Below are 19409 nucleotides of genomic sequence, written 5' to 3'. Positions count from 1 at the left end.
AGTATATATAGTCTATCCAAATAAGAGAAAGTTGCTTGTTACATTTTGTCAGTCAATACAGAAGAAACACAGAAGAATCTATCATCTTAAATTCCATGAGATTTAAAGATAACTTCTGTCGGTACCAAAATAAGGATCAACTGGTCTTTTGCCTTTTTGGGAAACAATTACACAAGCGAATGCAAAGAAAAAAGTTTTATATTTTCACTTTTTGCATTATATTCTTTTTGCCATCACAGTTTTAATGTGTGTTTTTTTTTCCTTTTAACTAAAAACGATATTTTTGTTGTCTCAGAAACAGCACAGCTGGTTCCCCAGAGCACCACCGCAGACAAAGGCCGTCTGCTTGTGAGGTCAAAAGATTGAGTGCTTCAACAAACTGTATCATGACTTTAATTGATTCCCGGTGAGGATCTTTTAAATAGTGTGAAAATCATCTGACTCACTTTCTGCAATGTGAAACACTACACACTGTGCAACATTGGTTGTCACCACTGTTTGTTATGAGCTTCACTGGGTTACCAAGTGTCCAGATTCCCAATAAATACCAGGAAACACATGCAGCGCAGCCACTTCCAGTGCACTGACTGGGCCAATTATGACACTCCGATTCTATAGCAAACCTCTGTGGTGAAGAGCAGAGGTTTGGTAAACATTTTATATGCTAAAGCTGCCACAAAATGTGTCATTGACAAACATGTTGGCACTTTACACTGCTTCTGTTGTTATACGTGAAAGGCCACCATTGTGAATGGATTTTAAAGGAGCAGCGTGCACATGGGTGTTTTGTGGTGTGCTTCCCACTATGGAGTAAACCCTCAATCCAGGAGTGTGAATCACCTTCTTAATTACACAACAAAATCCAAACCACATGTAAACAATTAGCCTCGAGAACAGGGTTGGTCTCATTTTTTTCCCTCTGTGTGTGTGTGTGTGTATGTGTGTGTGTCTTTTTCATGCCCCAACGGCAACTTACCATTTAAATTTATAATTTAAATCAGATTGTAGTGTATTACAAACGTCAGATGTCATTGTGAATGTGCATATCGTGAGATTCCTCTAAGCGTAGTGAAGTTTTTCCAGCATCTCGCAGCTCATTATTTTGCTTCCGTGGTTTACTTGCTGCTCTTATTAGTGCTTCTTATCAGACTTCCCTGATATTATTAAATAACAGCGGTGCAGCCACAGAAATGTGTGCTGTTGAAATTGGCTGCTTCTTTCATACATTCATGAAGAATGGTATTTCCTCTAGCCAGTTATCAGCGACACACAATGCCAGAGCCATTAAAGAGCTCTCATACGCTCATACATACAAATTGTGCTACTAATACCCAGTGAGTGATGTGTGAAATATGTCTGAAACGTTTTTCAAACATAATCCAAAAGAAACAAACATCATAGTCACAGCAACAAAGACTGGCAGATGACAACTGTATGACTTGCTCAGTGTGTTCACATCATTTGAAATGTTTCGGACAATGTTGGAACATGACTGTGAGAAGAAAAAATAAACTGTAATGAGCAAATGCTAGATGTGTTTAAAAGATGTTTGCCAGTGGATGCAAATATCACTACAATAGGGCAACCGCAGGAACTGCAACGAAGACTTTAACTCTTTGAAATGGCTGCTTTTCAAAGTGACAAGTAGCCAACTCGGCCAAATAATAGGCATTATTTTCCTTTTTAGTCAATATTCTCTCCACAACAGTATCCCCTCTCCAAAGACCACAGAGCATAAATGTCCCGGATGCCCTGAAGATGTCCGTGGAAGCATAACTCTGAAAAAGCAAATCCATCTTATGCCAAGGCATGTGGCTGTGACCGCACTCTTCCTTAGTCGTTATCATTCTTACTTCCCTGCTCTGTCTCTTGTCTCTCTGTGTATGCTTATCTAATTATATCTCATTATCATTTTTTTCTTTTTCACTCTGGTACCATGCACCCACCCTCACCACTCCCACTTTCTCCGTCCGAGGCCTCCAAACAATCTAATCCCTGTATGTTTTCATCACAGAAAGACAAAATAGAGGATGCAATTATGCAAGAATCTGTGTGCACACAGCAACTCTGTTTCACTTCTGCCTTTGTGGGCATGTTCATTTGTACGTGTGTGTGTGTGTGTGTGAGTGTGTGTAGTAACCTGAAGGAGGAGGCTGGTCCAGTGGTGATACTCCTACTCCGATGTTGATAAGAAAACATCCCAGTCGCTTCTGACCTGGGCCTGTTTACTATTAAACACTGTGCTCTCTCCAGTTAGCCTAAATATTTACATTATTTTTCAGCAAATTCATCAGAAAATCTCTCAAAGAGTATAGGTTAATGTTTGAAAACAGTGACTTTACTTACAGTGTGTAGAAGATGCAGCATATGTACATCGAAACACAGCAGTAACTAAAATTTAAAGAAATTAAGATTTTTAGGGGCAGGAGACAGAGGAACGCCACAGTCTGTTCAGTGTAACACTATGACAAGACACTGATAACACTCTATATACAAACGTGAGTGAGTGTAGACGTGCAGCGTGTTTGCTCATTAGCGCAGCACTCGCTCTCTATTGTGCCTGCTAAAAACAGTCGGAAGTTTGACATTTTCGTCACTGGTCAGAAAAGATGGCGAAAAGAGGTAACACCAGGCTGTTGTTAGTGATCTGTGTGTGTGTGGCTGCGTTCAGCTGCGTCTCTGCTTCTCCAGAGGTCTGCAACAATTCCCTTCTGCCTGGAGCTAAAGGTAGTACATCCCTTTGTGTGTGGGCTTGTGTCTGTGTGTGTGTGTGTGTTCATTTCAGAGGCTCTGGTGAAAATGAGATGTTATTTGTGGTAAAAGTTATTGATACAGCGTTAGTTATGTTGTACAAATGAATGGGAGTCAATGCAGGGTTCTAAAGAGAATAGCTGCTCAAACCTGTGTGTGTGTGTGTTTGGCAATGAATTCAAAACATGTGAATACTGACTTTCCAGTTTATATAGTACAGTGGGCTACTTGTACAGTGTATGTGCTCTTTGTTTTTAAGTACCTATAATCTTTTGTTTGGAGATAAGACAAGTGTAACCTTTCTCTAAATGCTTAGTGTAAACATTTGCTCTGTTTGATTTATACTACATTGATGCATTAGATTAAAAAAAAAGAAAAAAAAGTGGAAAACTGTGAGGAAACACCTCCTAATAAGCTTTAGGATTTACATACTTGATGATGAAGCTACCGAGCATGTAATGTCCTGTAGTTTATTGGCTTGCCGTCTGCTGCCCCGGAGGCTTTTGGAGGGAGAACCTCCCCGTGTGTGTTTACCGTTTTATGACATCCAGTAGCTTGTTCCCCTGCTGATTCAGACAGACAGACAGACCTAATAAAATACGCAGTTTAGCTCGGCTTCGTGTTCTTTCAGCTTTGCTCGCTCTACTGAAATATGCAGTTTTTCAGTTCAGTGCAAGGAGAAAGGAAGAGAACGAGAAATGTCGACGACTGAAACTGGACATCGTACACTTCTCAGATGTAGAAAGACACACGTTAGTGCTTGGTTCTACGGGGTTATTACTTAAAGAGTAACTGCGAGTGAAATGTCCATCGATCGTGGATCGAAACTAAAAAACAAAAAGGCTGCACTTTGGGCAGTGGTGTGTGTTTGTCATTTTTCCACAGACTTTTGTGAACTTTTAAGAAAGTCCCATTGTGACTGTGTGTATTTAGACAGCTGCCACTAAACTGAGCTGATTATTTATACAAGATTCATCCAGACACTGACCTCAGAGTCAGACTCTGAATGTACGCATTGTCACGCCTGCGTATCTGTGAGTGGGTGTCAGACATGCTCTCTGTGTTTCACCCCAAGAATGTGAAACAAAACATCGTTTTATTATATTTACATCAGCATTGTAAAATACATTTAGTTTAAAATTGCTGAACGTAAGCTCTGAAATAAGGGTTCAATTGATGTGTTTGCTTAAATTACAGAATTTGAATCACTTGTAAAATCCAGTAGTTTCGGTCAATCTTTCTAAGTAGTCCTCTCACCAAGTCTTAAACAGCCCCTCATTTCAAAACCAACGTGCTCTTAATGTTACCAACTCTGGCTCTAATCAACACCCACAAACCTCTGAAGTTCTTGTGCCAACAAAGCCACTTTTTCCAGCCGTGCTTTTGAAATCGATTTCGGTGACGCTTACAGTAAAGTAAAAGAATAAGGGATATGTTTGTATTTATAAGTGATTGCTGAAACTCATACATAAACACTCACTTTCCAAAAGTACTGTGCAATAATAGCACTTGATAGTTATTTAATGTGTCACCCAATGATGGCTTCACATCCATCTCAGTGAGAATATCCAGATTCAACCCCTTACTACATTGTGAAATCAAGTACACATGTGTTAGATATCCTTTAGCATTTTTTGTTCCTTTCACATTGTATCTATCATTTTTGAATTTTAACATATCCCCATTCACCTTTCTCCATTTTATAATCCTTTCTCCAGGAGATCAAGGTGAGGTTGGAGAGGAGGGAGGTCAGGGGACACTGGGAAAAAACGGACGACCAGGACTTCCAGGTATCCAGTATAAGTACAATGACACTTTGTTCTTGTAAAATAGCTCTTGTAAAGTCTCTCCCCAGTTTTAAACGCATTTCATTTTCAATACTTGTAAATGTAAAACACAATTCCCGATACTCCTTCATTATTTCCAACACATGCAAGGGCTTAAGACAACCAAAGGGGAAAAAGAGGCACAGATTGCCTAGCATCCAAACGTCATTACATGCACACATAGGACTTCATCCACTTTGGCTCAGTAATATTTTTTTGCATTGCTGGTGCAACATGGACAAACAATCAAGTCGGGAAGTTCTGTGCTGTAACTTTCCCCACTACTTTGCCTTGGCAGCTTCTGGTGCTTTTTCCTGCTCCAGATTGTGCTTACGTTTGCTGTGCACATGCAGACAGACATATAGATATGCTGAGGAGAGCAGGAGTGTTCCACTTCCACTCCATATGTATATATATATATACATATATATATATATACACAGTATATATATAATAGTGCATGCCATATAATTGTCTTCAGGAGAACAAACACTGGTTCCTGGCTTCTCACTTGTTCTCTGCACATGTCTGCACACAAGGAGGCCCTCACATATACACATACATGCACACACAACAACAGAGGTCACACACTTCTCCTGTCAGACTGTGTGCGAGACAAAAGCCAGGGGAAACATTTTTCAGCTTTGCATTTATTTTTCAACAGTATGACAAACCCAGTCATTATGGGTTTCTTTGTGTGTGTATATGCCTACTGTACGCATGAACGCAGTTTCTTATGATGATTCTGTAACTGCAGGATGTCAGCAGCTCAACAAATGACGCATGTGTTCCCCGTCTTAATTTAGGCCCTTTTACAGGAAACTTTCTGAACGTTTCTAAACTTTGGAACGTTAAAAGGGAATACATGACCGGCCGTTATTGCTCTGGTGGGAAACACACACAATTTGTTGCTCCAAACTGCTTAACATCAACAAACAGCTGAGCTTGATTTTTTTTTTTTTTTTACATTTGTTAATTGCGCTTCATTCAAAGCTGCTGTTGAGTTTAGAATTTCACTGTTAGGTTTGGCAGAGTCTGGTGTAGTGTTCCTAATTTTTGTGAAGAACCTGTTGGGGCAGCTACGAGTGAGGCATATGTACACAAATGGAAAATCTGGCTCAAGGCCTGTGTTTCATGTTCCCATGCTTCGTTTCCACTGTCCACTAAACCCTAAACAGCAGCAATGCAGGTTGTCCGGATTGAGCAAACAGTGTGTCATGGCTGATCTAAGGTCTGGTCATTATTTTTTATCTCATATTTAGTAAACATTTAAATATAAAATATGTTTTTTTAGAAATGGCTTATTTGGTGTGTCATGGGAAATAAGGAAAAATTGTGTCCTTGACTTCATTTGTCCTCTAGCAGCTGGAGAATCGAGACGTTAAACCAGTTGGAGGGGTTGGCCATTATAAAGCGTGTATGCAGTGATAGGAAGAAGTGTTATCTGGACACTTAGAGAGGCAGTTGAACTGGCAAGCACAGGCAATGTGAAAACAACATTAATCAACTGTTATAGACACAGAAGGAATAACTTGAGACCGAGAGATCAAATTCTTCCGTATAGCAAAAAACAAACACGTATAATCACATGTCAGTGTTGCCAAAAGGGTTCCTTTGTGATTATGCTTCTCAGGCATTCATGAAGAAAATTACACAAAAATGGTATAAAGATTATCGAGAAATGAAGGTTCCCAAAGGCCACATGCCTACAATCCATAAGACCTCACTCACACGCTCTGCCAGCGCTGCTCACAAATCATCGAGCAGAAAATCAACATGAGCAATTGGGAAGTAGAAGTGAACTGCTGGATGTGTGTGTGTGTGTGTGTGTGTGTCTGTGTGTGTTGGGGGGGCTAATCCCTGTAATGGCAATAGGCCTCTTCAGTGCGTCACTTACTATTTCAAACGCCATCAATTTCCAGTTGAATAGTTTCCTGAGGAAATACTCATTCAAGTGCTGGCAGGATGCCTCCGTCTGCTCTAAAGTTTTCCCACAAACACAGACATGGTCACAATATCTCACACTCTCAATATGTCTCATATACACTTTCACTGCAATATCCAATACTTTCTCAGCCATTCACTCCGTCAGCCCCTGTAACACCGCACAACTGTGGCAACCAGACAGATTGCAGTAATCAGATTACAGAGGGAAACCAGGCACACGGTTGATTACCAGAGAGTAACTGTAGATAATGAACGGCATAAATAATAATGAATCAGTGCGTTTACTACACTTCTAAAGTGGACCTGCGATCTGCCTTAACCATGTCCTGCAACAATGCACATCTTCTAACGAAGCAAACCCAATATGAAAACAAACTTCTTCAGATAGAGCCCACAAAAACCAATATTTTTTCCCTTCAATTTATTTACTGGCAAAACGCTCATAACAATCACAGCACCAGAAACCAAAAAAAGGATGGAAAAATCCTTGGGGCTCATAGAGATCATTTTTAAAAGATGAGATGGAAGTACACAATTATACTGATTGGGTTTGAAATGTGGAGAAAAAAAAGACAACACAGTTCTAATACAACTGTAGTTGTAAGCATACCAAAGATGAATTACAGATTGTAAGCTATACCTTTCCAGGTGTATATTATGTGTATAATGTTAAATGAGTCAGGATTAAACTTCTTTACCATGTCTCAAATATCTGTCCGTGACTTCTTTTCCTCTTCCATGTCCATTTACAGGAGTACCAGGAGAGAAGGGACTCAGAGGAGAGGTGGGCCACACAGGGAAGATGGGGCATATTGGAGACAAAGGTAAAATAAACCAGTGTCAATATAATTCAAATCTGAATATTATATCTCCACTGGTAGTTTTAATGTAAACATGATTACTGTCTCTACCTCTCTGTTCTATCGTACTCTTTCAAGGTTGAAAGCTGCACAGACTTTATTTTGTGTACGAATGTTTCCACCATGAACTTTACTTTTGACCTTCAGTTTCATTGTAGATATTGTACATAGAGCTGTGAGGTTCACATTTGTAGTCTTCAAAAACAAATATGTAGTTCCCTGAACCTCACCTTGGACAGCTGTTCCATAGCCACAGACACAAAATGATAAAATCACTACGACAGACATTTCCACATTAATCAATAAATACATTTTTTTTAAAAATAGCGGTGGCCCAAACATTTTTTTAGTCCCATTCCCTGCGTTTTAGGCCTTTGCTTTGGTCACAATTTATTATGTTTGATACATTTACAGGAAAATGGCTGCGCATGAGCCTTCTCGGGCACAGGAGTGAGGTCACACTTTGGATTTTCCCTAGATTCTGGGTGACTGTAGCTTGTAAAACTCCTTAAAAAAAAAAAAAACATGTTTCAGGGCACCGCAGGCTTCTGTAAACTCCCACTTTTATAGAATTTTGATCAAGTCATGTGTCACTCACATAAAAAAAACAGTTTTCCCATGTAGCCTACTCTTTATTAATTAGTTACAGATGTTTGGTATCAAGATGACCACGGTAGCCTATATGTGCAGGTATTGTTAGGATCTGCTGCTCTTCCATGCACACGTATGTGACCTGTGCATAGTGTGTGTCTGATTATTATTATATGAGTATCTACAGAGCTGGGACTTAACCTGAGCTCAACAATTATCTAAAGCCATAAATGCTGTGAATGCTGCATGTGCGTAATCACTTGCAGCATTGCATGTGCAAACAACAACAACAATATATTGTATTTTCTTTTGTTTCTTCTGCACTGAAACACACTGTATCTGTCAATGAATCTAGAGCTACAGCACTTGCAACGCAATAAGTAGCTGTACCTGAAGCAAGACATTTTTATTTTTCACTCATTTGTCCTCGTCAGAGTTCCCAAATTCAAATTGTATTATAATTGCAGCACATCACTCCATCTGGCCAAATTATACCAGTACTGTTTGTCACTGTTTTGGTTGTTCCTCATATAACACCAGACCTACTGTCATATTTGTGACTTCCCCAAAATATGCAACCGCCAGTTGGGTTAATTTCTAAATTGAAGCCTTGTGAGTGTACTTTATATAAAATAAAATAAAATTAGAATAATGTAGATTACATTTAGTCACACAAATTTACACCCATCTATGCATTTAGTAAATAATGTGGATTTTCAAATCTGTTCTGGCCATTTTAAAATGGGTTACAAGAGGTCACAATGTGACCTGAGTAAATCAGAACCTGTGTGAAGCCATTTATAAAAGTGTGTGATACAGCCATCTGGTGGTACTTTGTTGCAACTAAAGCACAATATAATTAGAGTTATAACACAAGTATTATGTCACGAAGATTAATTCCTTTTGTGGCAGTCAGGTATGGTACTGTGTTGTCTATTGGAAATAAGAAGAATCGATGAAAACCATCTTGTTGTTGTTGTTTTCTATTTCTTTGTAGGTGACAGAGGTGACACAGGTGTGGACGGGCCGTCTGGTCTAAAAGGGAAACCAGGTGACCAGCTGACAGTAAACACACATTTGTTTTCAAGTTGAATAAAAGTCTGTCACCTCTAAACAGAGAATTTACATCTGTAAAAAACTATTTAAGTACTTGACACAAGACACACCCTTCTATACCCTGCAGTCAGTGTTTGTCAGTGTATTTTAGTGTTTTGGCTGTACCCAGAAAAAAGCATAAAAGGATGGCAAAGCACCACCAGGGAAAAATGACAGAATGCTGGTTCTTGTCTCTGAGTTGGAGACAGACAACAAATAAACATATGCATCCAAATGTTAAACAGTGGAAACACTGGGAACTCAGATATGAAGGAAGCAACAGACGTTGCCCTCTTCTGCAGTCTAAGTGGACATGTGGTGGTGTAAGCCCCTAAAGCAGCTGCTCAGATATAAAAGCAAGAGATAAAACATGATTCTGTGTTATCTCTTTACCTTTTCAGGCACTACATGTGACTGTGGCAGGTACAGAAAAGTGGTCGGACAGCTGGATAGCAATACAGGGAAGCTCAGGAAAGCTGTTCAGTTTTTGAAAAATGGTGAGTTAACTCAATATTATGAAATCTACAGTTTATTTACAGGTATTTGTGATGAGTGCAGGAATCTAATTGAATGAAACTCGACAAAACAAACACTTCCTCTGACCATTTTCTATGTACTATACATCTGGAGTTGTCATACACAACCAATAAAAATGTATAACTCCAAATGACCTTTAACTATAAACCCTGCCCTGCACAGTTATCCTGGGGTTGAAAGAAACAGAGGACAGGTACTACCTTCTTGTGAAGGAACCCAAGACTTTTAGAGAGGCATCGATGAACTGCAAGCTAAGGGGAGGAAGCCTGGCCATGCCGAAAACCACCAGCACCAACCGTTTAATGGCAGACTATGTCAGTCGAGCAGGACTGACACGAGTTTACGTTGGAGTGCAGGCTCAACGAAAGGACACAGTAAGTGGTCACAAGCAGAAAATATTGCACACACTCACCACAGAAGGTGGAGTTTAAGTTTTTGATTCTTTGATTAAGGCAGATGAGCCAACACTAGCCATCAGAAGCACGGTTACACCCAGCAGGACAGGTCAACAGCCTAATTCAGAGCCAACATACAAGCAACCATACACACCCCGCATTCACACACGGCTCTTATTAACCTAACACCAATCTGCATATTTTTATACTGTGGAAAAAATGCAAAAAATGTGATTCAAACCATGGAGCTTTTGCTGTGAACCATGGATGAACATACACGATAGATACTTGTGGTATGTCACAGGGATGCATGACATTGTGACATGTCATGCAAATAATAATAACAATAATAATGATGACGAAAGGTCACATTGTGTTCTGAAATGCAGTGCTGCAGGGACATTTGCAACAAATTCATTAACTAATTGACCAGCTTTTTAATTGCCTTTTTAAAGAAGGATTGGCGTAGGGACAAGTTCTTAAGCCTGATTAAAAGATGACAAACACTTTTTTGTTTTCATTCATCCCTCATGTTTTTGTCATCAGGGCCAAACAAGCAACTATGTTTATGCAGACTCCAGCCCTTTGCAGGGATTTGCACCATGGAGCCAAGACGACGAGCTAAATTCCACATTATCTTCAGCCACAAACTCCAGCTGCATGGAACTGCTCAGCACTGGAACATGGGGTCGCGTGGAGTGTGAGGCCACCATGTTTTTCATCTGTGAGTTCCCAAAGAGCAGGAGGAGAGGAGGGAGAACAGGATGAAGAGGACATAACATTATTATATATGGGATATTTAGACATTCGATGGAAGCCAAACGTTTGTGATTGCTATTTCATGTATGTACGTGTGTTAGTGCATGGGACATTAGACAGTATGTCAAATCAAGTATTCATTGTTGACCTACGTGGCCACTAATAGGCTTTTGACATTCCAAAATAGCCAACTTGCATTACCTTTAGTAACATTATTACATGAGAAAGACCTGCTGTCCTTTTTTAGGCAATTGTTGGTATGTTTTTTGTATGTGGTAAAGCAAACAGCATACATTGTGAGGACCTAAACTTAGAGTGCATTTGTACTGCATGTTTAAATGTTTCTCTCTTTAACTCTTAGGTACAAATCCTACACTTTGCAGATAAGTAGTAAATGTGTTATAGAATTAGTAATCCTCGTCTGATTCAAGATTTAATTTATTACACATCAAATATAGAATTTCTTGCTTTACAGATGTACATTTGATGTAGTTACACGTTCACAAATGTATGCATGTACACACAGGCTAACACACTTCTTTTATTCTTACACATTATTTACTATTTTTCCTAGTCTATCTGCCCTGATTGTGAAACAGTCAGGGTTAACTCCTAATGTATGACTGAAGTCTTCAACTCTACCAGACATTCTCTTATTTGGAAGTGGAAAATCTTATAATCTCTGACCACTTCCTGAATAAACATTAAAGATTACTCATGTCAATCGGAAGTGATTCACTGTGTTCACATTCGAAGCAAACACGGTCATATCTGTGCTCCTCAAAACTTCCTGAACTCTTTACTTGAAGATTGTAAAATATTAGCATTGAAAGATTAAAGAAATCAGCAGTCCTGGTGCTATAAACAATGGCTTTATATCATGTGAAAGTGTCTTTTAGAGGGCGTATTGATTCAAACTGTGAGCAGTGAGCTACAAAAACCTGAACTAAGCCCAGTGCCCTTTCAGAGGTTATGTCAACATTGTTTCAAATACACTAAATCCTAGCTAAACATTAACTGGGGATAGTCTGACCTAAGAACTTGCTCTTAGCAACTGATGTGACAACAGCAGTTTTCCTTCAACGTTTGATTAAAAACCTGTCTGTTGTTGAGTCAAATCAGTTCTCCTCTCTCCTCATAGACCTTAAACTAATATTGAATTTTTTAGCTTTGCTCCTGCACAGTGAAGATTAACCATTAAACACACACCATTGTTTCTCAGACCTCAATTCTTCTCTTGCAGGAATCAATGACATTTTATCTGGACTACAACTATTTGATTTGTCTTCTCACTGATGTTCCTGAGCTGTGGTCTCTGCTGGTGGCTGTTCAAACAGAGGGAGTCAAGTGTCCCAACATGCTTATTCATTTTGGGTTAAACTGCAGGCTTCAGTTACTTTTGGAGTCGACACAAGTAGACTACAAACTTGGTGCATATGATGATTAATAGGTGACTGCAGAGTTATGACAAACTGGCATTCGGGGTGGAGAGTATAAGAGAGATTATATGAAAACAACCAGTGGAGTCTTTGGTCTTTATAAATACACCCTCCAGGTCTTTAATACCAAATGTATTATCATAGCATAATCAAAAATGCTTTTATCAGCACATGAAGACATGGTTCCTGTGATCATCAAAGATAATAGTTCATTCCTTTTTTTGTACTCACCGACGCCTGCCGAGAAATGAATTAAAAGATCATCTAAATGACTCATTTAAATTATGTTTACCCTCATAGAAAAACCAAGTACTTGATCTCACAGAATTACAAATCCTGGATTACACAGAAAGCTAGATTTGACCTATTTGAATCTTTGTAGGAATAGTGTCAAGTCAGGTTTCGTCAATTCATTCAGATACATGAATGTTCCTTATTTGACCAACATTTTTCTGTCCTGTCCTTTTTTTACCTGTGAAATTTGAATGTACAAATACACAAGAACATGAATAAGTATATCAAACAGGCACCAGGATTACTTGAAGGTGTGCTGTGTAAGACTAAGTGACATCTAGTGGTGAGACGGCCGATTGCATGTTTCCAAAACATGTCAGAGTATTGTAGCCTTCACATACCAGAAAAGACATAAACGCTCTATCAAAAGTGAACTCTTCTATTCTGTCTGCCATTTCCTCCTTATTCTCCGTTGGTTTAAGCATCATATTTATGAGTGTGGGTTTCCACTTCAAAAAATGAAACACACGTCCAATTGGACTGCTGTAAAAACACTTTGACAAAACTCAAAATGCATATAAGTAGGTTATTCTCAGAAAAAAAAAACTAACTATTTTTATTTTGAAGCAATTATACACTGATTCAAACACATTTGCAGGCATTATTTTCATTTAACCAGCAGAAATGTTACACACTGGACCAAGGGCATAGGTTTGTGTATGGACAGTGGGGACATGTCCCAACTAATATTTGGAGAAAGCCACATTGTCCCTACCAGTATTAGAGACAGGGCAATGCGTATGTGTGCGTAAATGCAGTGTCCCCACCTGTCTTGTAACCAAACCTACACCCTTACACTGGACCTTTAAACCTGGATGTTAGTTTGCAGTTTGCATCTCCACCTGCAACCTTTTTCTAGGTTTAATTAAGGCAGGATAACTGGAAACATCCCGGCTTAATCCACTATCTAGTTTTTTGGTTCATTGTAATCTATGTGGTCCTAGCTCACATACATTACTTATGGATTTTTAAAAGGGATTCTGAAATTCCGGATATTCCTGGAGGTTCTTGAACGCAGCGCAGGTTTCCAGGGAGTGGTCCCTGCACCTGTTCGACCTGTTCGAGGTGGACGAGACTCCGCAGGAATTTCCCTCTGCTGCTTTCGTTCCATTTGTGTAACGGAGTGTGTTTAGTGGGATACGGAGGGCGACAGACAGAAGAGAGGGGGAGACAGAGAGAGTCAGAGAGAGGACAGGGGACGACAGAGGGAGACATAAAGAGATGTCGGAACCAGCCGCTAATCCCGCTGCCACCTCCTTCCCAGCGCCAACTATCTCTCTACCTTTGGGACTGCCAGTACTGAGGACCTACTCCGGAGCTCTAGTCTTGTTAGAAATAGTGAGTATCGTGTTTGTTAGTGTATTGACGCTATTGTATTGTCTTTTATTAATCATTGGTCGCGTTGTGTAATGAAAGTTTGTCCAACCCATGTTTAGAGGTCGACCGATATGGGTTGTTCTTTGCCGATTGGGTCTTCCATTAGGGCAGCAGTTGTCCAAAATAAGATTAATAACTCACTGTTTAATAATACATGATACGTAAAATGTGTTAACTTCAATACATTATTGAACAAACGTGTAATACATGTATTTGTTGATGACTTTCTGGTACATATTTCTATGGTAGACTTTGTTAGTCCTCTTAGATGTGATGAGTGGTTGCCAACACACTGATGATTTGTTTGACAGCTAAAGCAAATAGTCAACAATTTCACCTCCAGTGCTGTTGTCATGTCTGCCTGCACTGACACCTGTTACTACAGGTGCAGGCCTGCGAGGTGATTAATACAATATCTCATGGTTTGATTTCCAGCTTGATTTTCTTTTGCCAGGTGACCTCTTCAGTGCACTAACTCCACTTTGAGCTAACCACATTTTCTCTAGTGCAGAACTGCACAAACTTCATAATGAAGCAATACTAATGATCTTTATATTATGAGAAGGTGCTACTGAATGGTTTAAGACTCGAGGAAAGCAGCAGTGTTTCAGTCGTCATCGGTTTCTGTTTGTATTCACAGATATTTGGTGGCTTAGTATGGATCCTGGTGGCTTCATCCAATGTGCCGGTGCCTTTGCTTCAAGGCTGGGTGATGTTTGTCTCTGTCACCAGCTTCTTCATGTCCTCTGCCTACCTCACGCTCCTCATCACTGGCCTGGCTGACCGCATCAACACTGACTGGAACTTCTTGGTAAGCTGTAGAGAACTGAACATCTGTCTGTCTGACTGTCTGGCTAACCACCTGTCTTTTCCCTTTCATCCATCGAAATGCAATTCATTCATTCTTAATTTGGGAACTACTCAAGTTGAGCATACACAAAATAAATAGTTACAGTTCAAAAGTGGCACCAATTTGAGTCCAATCACTAGAATTATGTTTGTGGTTTAGGAACGGAATTGGCACTTGGTCTAGACAAAGGTTAATGTCAAGAGATTAGAGAGTAATCTTGGAATGTGTAAATTCCTACCTCTAATTTGTTAGATCTCATCGTATTAAGCATAGTCATTTTTTTTGTATTTGAGACATGACAGAAGATGTTACATAATGACTGCAGCATTTGTCAGCACGTTATCTTTTCAGTGAAAAGAAACATATTATCTATAATATCAGTCTAAAAAAGCAAAACTAATAATTAAGATATCAACATAACATTCAGGAATTAACATGCAGTGTAGAGTATGACAAAAGAATAGTAGCAAATAACCTAAAGAAAGTATTACAACAGTATTACATAACATTCTCTTATGGGGTTGACAAAGCTGTGAAGCTGAACAACATTGTTTTTATGGAGTAAAAATGGTGTAGAACCAGAAATGCTTCCATGTGCCACTTTTCAGTTGCCTTGGTGTCATGATTGTCTGTTCAGGAGCAGTTTAGCTTGTCCTCAGTTGTCACAACAAACAGCATAACAGCACTGTTGTTCTCTTCTCATTAAAGAGGGCGATGCAGGCCAAGCTGCACCCACAGTGCCCTCTGTTGGACAACTTGTTGATTACTTCAAACAGTCAATGCACTTCTAGGCTGTACATTTTGAACTAGAATGGGTTTTCAGGGTTAGTCAATCTTATGATGGTTTAATCATTTCAGTAATCAGTGACTTAGTCAGTGAAAATAGTCGTATGTTATGCAGTGTATGCCATGTCCTCATGTTCACTGTAGAGGACTCCGAGTTAAGTCTGGGTTCTCAGACAGAGACACTCTCGCCTCAGCCTTCAGGCCCTGCTCCCTGGAGTAACCAGGCATTTGGGGTTGTTTGTTTTCAGCCTGAACAATGAGTGACATGGATGATGAGCTCACACCAAAGCACAACAAAGGTCTGACTGTAGGTCTGCCAGGCTCAAAGAGTCAAGCACACAAATTGTCATCAGCCGTTTCTCCTCTCTGAAACGCCCCTCTGTATGTTCAATCCCTTTCTCTCTGTCTTTTATTTTTGTTTCCTAATATGTACTTTTTCAAATCACTTAAACCTTTGCACTGTATTGTGTTTTTAATATCTCATTGTATTATTTGCCTTGTTTGTTATATTTGTCATGTTATGCTGGTTTGTTCTCAGTCCCATGGTCTGGGTTGTTATTTGAATGGTTTTGTATAGGTAGCTGCAATAATTGTGCCGAGCAGAGCAACTATTGTTAGATAATTACCCCTTTAAAGCAAACATGATGGTCATTCTTTGTTCTCTTTCCACACTTTGTCCAGAGCAGAATGAGATGTGTGAGTTAAATCATAAGGGGTCGTTAACGTAAATACTTCTGTGTCACATTTCCTTTGTAAACAAGGACAAAGTGAAAGTTTGGATTACAGATTTTGAGTTTGGGAAAATGCCCCTCGAATTAACATTTGAATTTTTCACATTACCCCAACCGTCAGCCTTGTTGATGACTGAACATTTATATTGTTAAGCATTAGCTGACAATTCCAATGTAAACAAGTATTGAAAAACCGGTACACTCTAGTGGAAGTGGACCATCTAAGATTGTTTACAATAAAAACTGTTTGTTTTCTAATGCTCTCTCTTCTCCCTCTCCTTCTTCTCAGGATGTGTTTTACCACTTCTTAGCGGTGCTTTTTTACTTTGCTGCCTTCGTCCTTGAGGCAGCGGTTACAGCAGCAAATGGCGGAGGCTATGTCACAATACTGCCCAACAGCACTGAAACTGTCATGTGTATTCCCTACCCTCACAGCAACATCTTCACGGTCATGAACGGCAAACAGTACAGTATTAATGTGGCAGCCACGGTGAGTACTGTAAACCTGTGTTTCCCCCCAGTGGTTTGGTACAGTACGGTACTTTTTCGGTTTTTTTGCATTTCCATTAGGAACGGTAACAAAATTACCGGCTGCAATTTTCCATTCTTTGATTACCCTTCCCTTAAGGTACCAGAAAAACGTCTCTCCCTTGTGATCAGTGTAAATATCCCATGGAAGTTGAGGCAAACGCTCGCAGTCTATTCTCATACGAAGACTGGCGTCATGACAAACAGCCATAAACTGAGCAGGAAAAAAAGAGCTGCTGGATTTCCTCCAGTGTCGCGTTGGATGTTATCGTTTGTTGTTGTTACACTGGTACGACGTAATGCTACATAACTCGCTAACACGACCATCAGGCACAGCCCACACCCTGCCGACCAAGTAAAAGCACTGTCGAAACCCAGTGCTTTACCATTCTATACAGTACCGTACCACACCAAACTGAACCGTACCATGATGGAAACACAGTATGTATTAAATTTATGCTACTGCACTGAGCCAAGTGAGTGATTATAGCTCAATGACAAACGTGTTTTGTGACTTATCTAATTAAAAACATATGTTGCAATAGAATTCATGCTGTTTAAAGTAATTGTGATAATGAAAGGTGCATTAATGATTAAACTTTGTTGTTGTGGTTTGGAACTTTATCATGGGAATGCCCCTTTAGCCACATGTAAAGAGAATCTTGGTAAAGCTGGGCGATATCACCTCAAAGGTTTTCCGAAAATGTCAAACTATCTGACATCTTAACGTCTCATCAATAAAACTGTCACGTAATTCTAAAAGATAAAAATAGTCAGATTGAATTGAATTCAAATTTTAGAGGTAGATAAATGCTAAAACATTTTTAGAATAATAAAGAGATGAAACACGCAAAGCAGTTGTTTCTTTGTTTTTGAAGAAGAATACAGTTCTATGAGCCATAACAATCTTCTGTGAGTGAGAAACTACTATATGTTTATTCAACTTTTATGATGACAAAAATATACCCTAACCTCCATGACAGCCAGAAACATAATGTTGGGTTGTATTTTACTTATTTTTGTCGTTTATTTATGCTTTCATATGTTTCTTTATTGACCAAGTCGTTGATGGTTATTTACTTTATTTCCCCCCAGATATTCTCATTCGTGGTGACACTATGTTATGGCTGCAGCATGATAATGGGCTTCAAGAGGTGGAGGGCGTAAGCAGCACAAAACAACATGAAACCAACTCCTTTTTGCAAAAGCTTCTGCTACACAGATTAGTAAAGTATAAAGTATAGGATTTCCCGATGGGGAAACGTCATGTCAGCAAGTGAAAGCGGCATCAAAGCTACGAACGTCTCGATGGATAAAGGTTTTCAGCTTCAGTCAAAACATCTGTCAACAGTATTGGACAACAAGGTTCCCAGTGGAATTCATCTTTGGAGACTTTGGTTTCAAGTACCGTGGGTTGTGTCTGGGCTGTTAAAGGTATTTTGAAAGCAGCATTTAAGCAGCTGTTGTTCAGTTACCACTGCATGTGTTTTATTCCCCTGCTGCTAACCTGATGAGTTCACTGTTGTGAAGCTTTTCTTAATGTTGCCAGGAAAATCCATGTGGGACGCTTGGCAGAGTTGTGTATTTTCGAGGCTGTACAGAGTAATTCTTCAAGATTTAAGCTCTGACAGTTATGGTTTCAATCCTTTGCTCACTTATAGATATACAGAGGCACATTCTCACATTCCCATAACCATTAACGCAAAACATGTCTTTGGAGATGTGGACATGAAGACATTATCGAAAAATCCCCGAAAAGTCCTTGAGTCACGTTGGTGCTAAATAGCTACAAACTCACTGGAGAGTTAATCTGATTGTTCATTTCCTTTGACCATTATTTAAAATGTGAGTTAATCTGCTATTTGAATAGATTTAATCATGTTATGTGCACTTTTTCTTAAATTTTCCATAATATGTCTCACTGTTTATCACAAGATTACTGTTCATTAATCCCATTTTACTGTTAAAACTGTTACTCACTAATTTACTAATGAATATAACTTAATTCAAATCTCGATTTACTTGTTTTGGTGATTTTTTATTTTTACTAGAAACTCATTTTAGAAGAGCATCAATCAATAATGCTTTTGTATTTCAAACAGTGACTGATCACTTGTTCATATGCTGTCAGTAGTACATTTTTAAAGTTTTACTATTATTGTTATTGTGTTAATACATTGTTATATTTTTCAAATGAATCATTCTTAATTGCAACAATTAAGCTACATACATGTTCATTTAAAGTAGTTTTAGGTGAATAACCTTTGATTTTTTGACATCAGCTGTTGAACTTGTTGAACTGCAGAATTAAATAGTTTCAAAGAAAAACAAACCTCTGTCTCTCTGTCATTACAGGGATTATAGATTTCAATGTATTGTATAGTCATTGTAACTTGTGGGTAACAGGTGCAGTCACTATTAGTATTATCAGTAATAAAATACCACACTATCTAAGCAGCCAAAATAACTTGAGTGGCAGACAAAGCAGGTTGCTGTTGAAGAGATATAGAGTTCTCTGTCTTCCTTAACATGTTCATGTTTATTTCTTTTAGTTCAAATTTCTGTATTTCAACCTTGACTTCTCTTGGAGCAGAAAAAGTAAGATGACGTGCCCAGTGAGTGATTATGGAATTCAGGCAATGT

The 19409-nt window shown here is 39.1% G+C and overlaps 2 protein-coding genes across 4 annotated transcripts; both read left to right on the top strand.

The window, feature by feature from the left end:
- Positions 1–2216: 2216 nt before the first annotated feature.
- colec10 (collectin sub-family member 10 (C-type lectin)) lies at positions 2217–13517 on the top strand. Of its 3 annotated transcripts, XR_006361068.1 has the most exons (9): positions 2217–2727; positions 4470–4541; positions 7277–7348; positions 8973–9026; positions 9472–9567; positions 9770–9981; positions 10549–10726; positions 12005–12211; positions 13470–13517. XR_006361068.1 is itself a non-coding variant. In XM_044034908.1 (8 exons), coding segments are annotated over exons 1-8 (804 nt in total). In that variant the 5' UTR covers positions 2217–2609; the 3' UTR covers positions 12007–12895. The 3 variants fall into 3 exon arrangements, 2 of the variants coding, with proteins under 2 accessions (XP_043890843.1, XP_043890842.1); XM_044034908.1 differs by lacking the exon at positions 13470–13517 and having other exon boundaries at positions 12005–12895; XM_044034907.1 differs by lacking the exons at positions 12005–12211; positions 13470–13517 and having other exon boundaries at positions 10549–11485.
- Positions 13518–13544: 27 nt separating this feature from the next.
- On the top strand, positions 13545–19098 carry mal2 (mal, T cell differentiation protein 2). The gene is made up of 4 exons (XM_044034909.1): positions 13545–13832; positions 14512–14682; positions 16528–16728; positions 17862–19098. The coding sequence occupies exons 1-4, from the start codon at positions 13716–13718 to the stop codon at positions 17931–17933; spliced, it is 561 nt and encodes a 186-aa protein (XP_043890844.1). The 5' UTR covers positions 13545–13715; the 3' UTR covers positions 17934–19098.
- Positions 19099–19409: the final 311 nt, after the last annotated feature.

Source organism: Solea senegalensis, linkage group LG9, assembly GCF_019176455.1.
Source record: "Solea senegalensis isolate Sse05_10M linkage group LG9, IFAPA_SoseM_1, whole genome shotgun sequence".
Taxonomy (NCBI): Eukaryota; Metazoa; Chordata; class Actinopteri; order Pleuronectiformes; family Soleidae; genus Solea; species Solea senegalensis.
The sequence above is the reverse complement of the archived record's forward strand: the minus strand, read 5'-3'. Positions and strand labels throughout refer to the sequence as shown.

Bases quoted from the DNA above. Each gene is read 5' to 3' on its own strand.
- colec10 (XM_044034907.1), top strand. From the start codon at position 2,610: ATGGCGAAAAGAGGTAACACCAGGCTGTTGTTAGTGATCTGTGTGTGT. The intron at 9,027-9,471 runs GTGACCAGCTGA...TTACCTTTTCAG, and splicing joins TGGTCTAAAAGGGAAACCAG to GCACTACATGTGACTGTGGC. The intron at 9,568-9,769 runs GTGAGTTAACTC...TGCCCTGCACAG, and splicing joins TGTTCAGTTTTTGAAAAATG to TTATCCTGGGGTTGAAAGAA.
- mal2 (XM_044034909.1), top strand. From the start codon at position 13,716: ATGTCGGAACCAGCCGCTAATCCCGCTGCCACCTCCTTCCCAGCGCCA. The intron at 13,833-14,511 runs GTGAGTATCGTG...TTGTATTCACAG, and splicing joins CTCTAGTCTTGTTAGAAATA to ATATTTGGTGGCTTAGTATG. The intron at 14,683-16,527 runs GTAAGCTGTAGA...CCTTCTTCTCAG, and splicing joins ACACTGACTGGAACTTCTTG to GATGTGTTTTACCACTTCTT.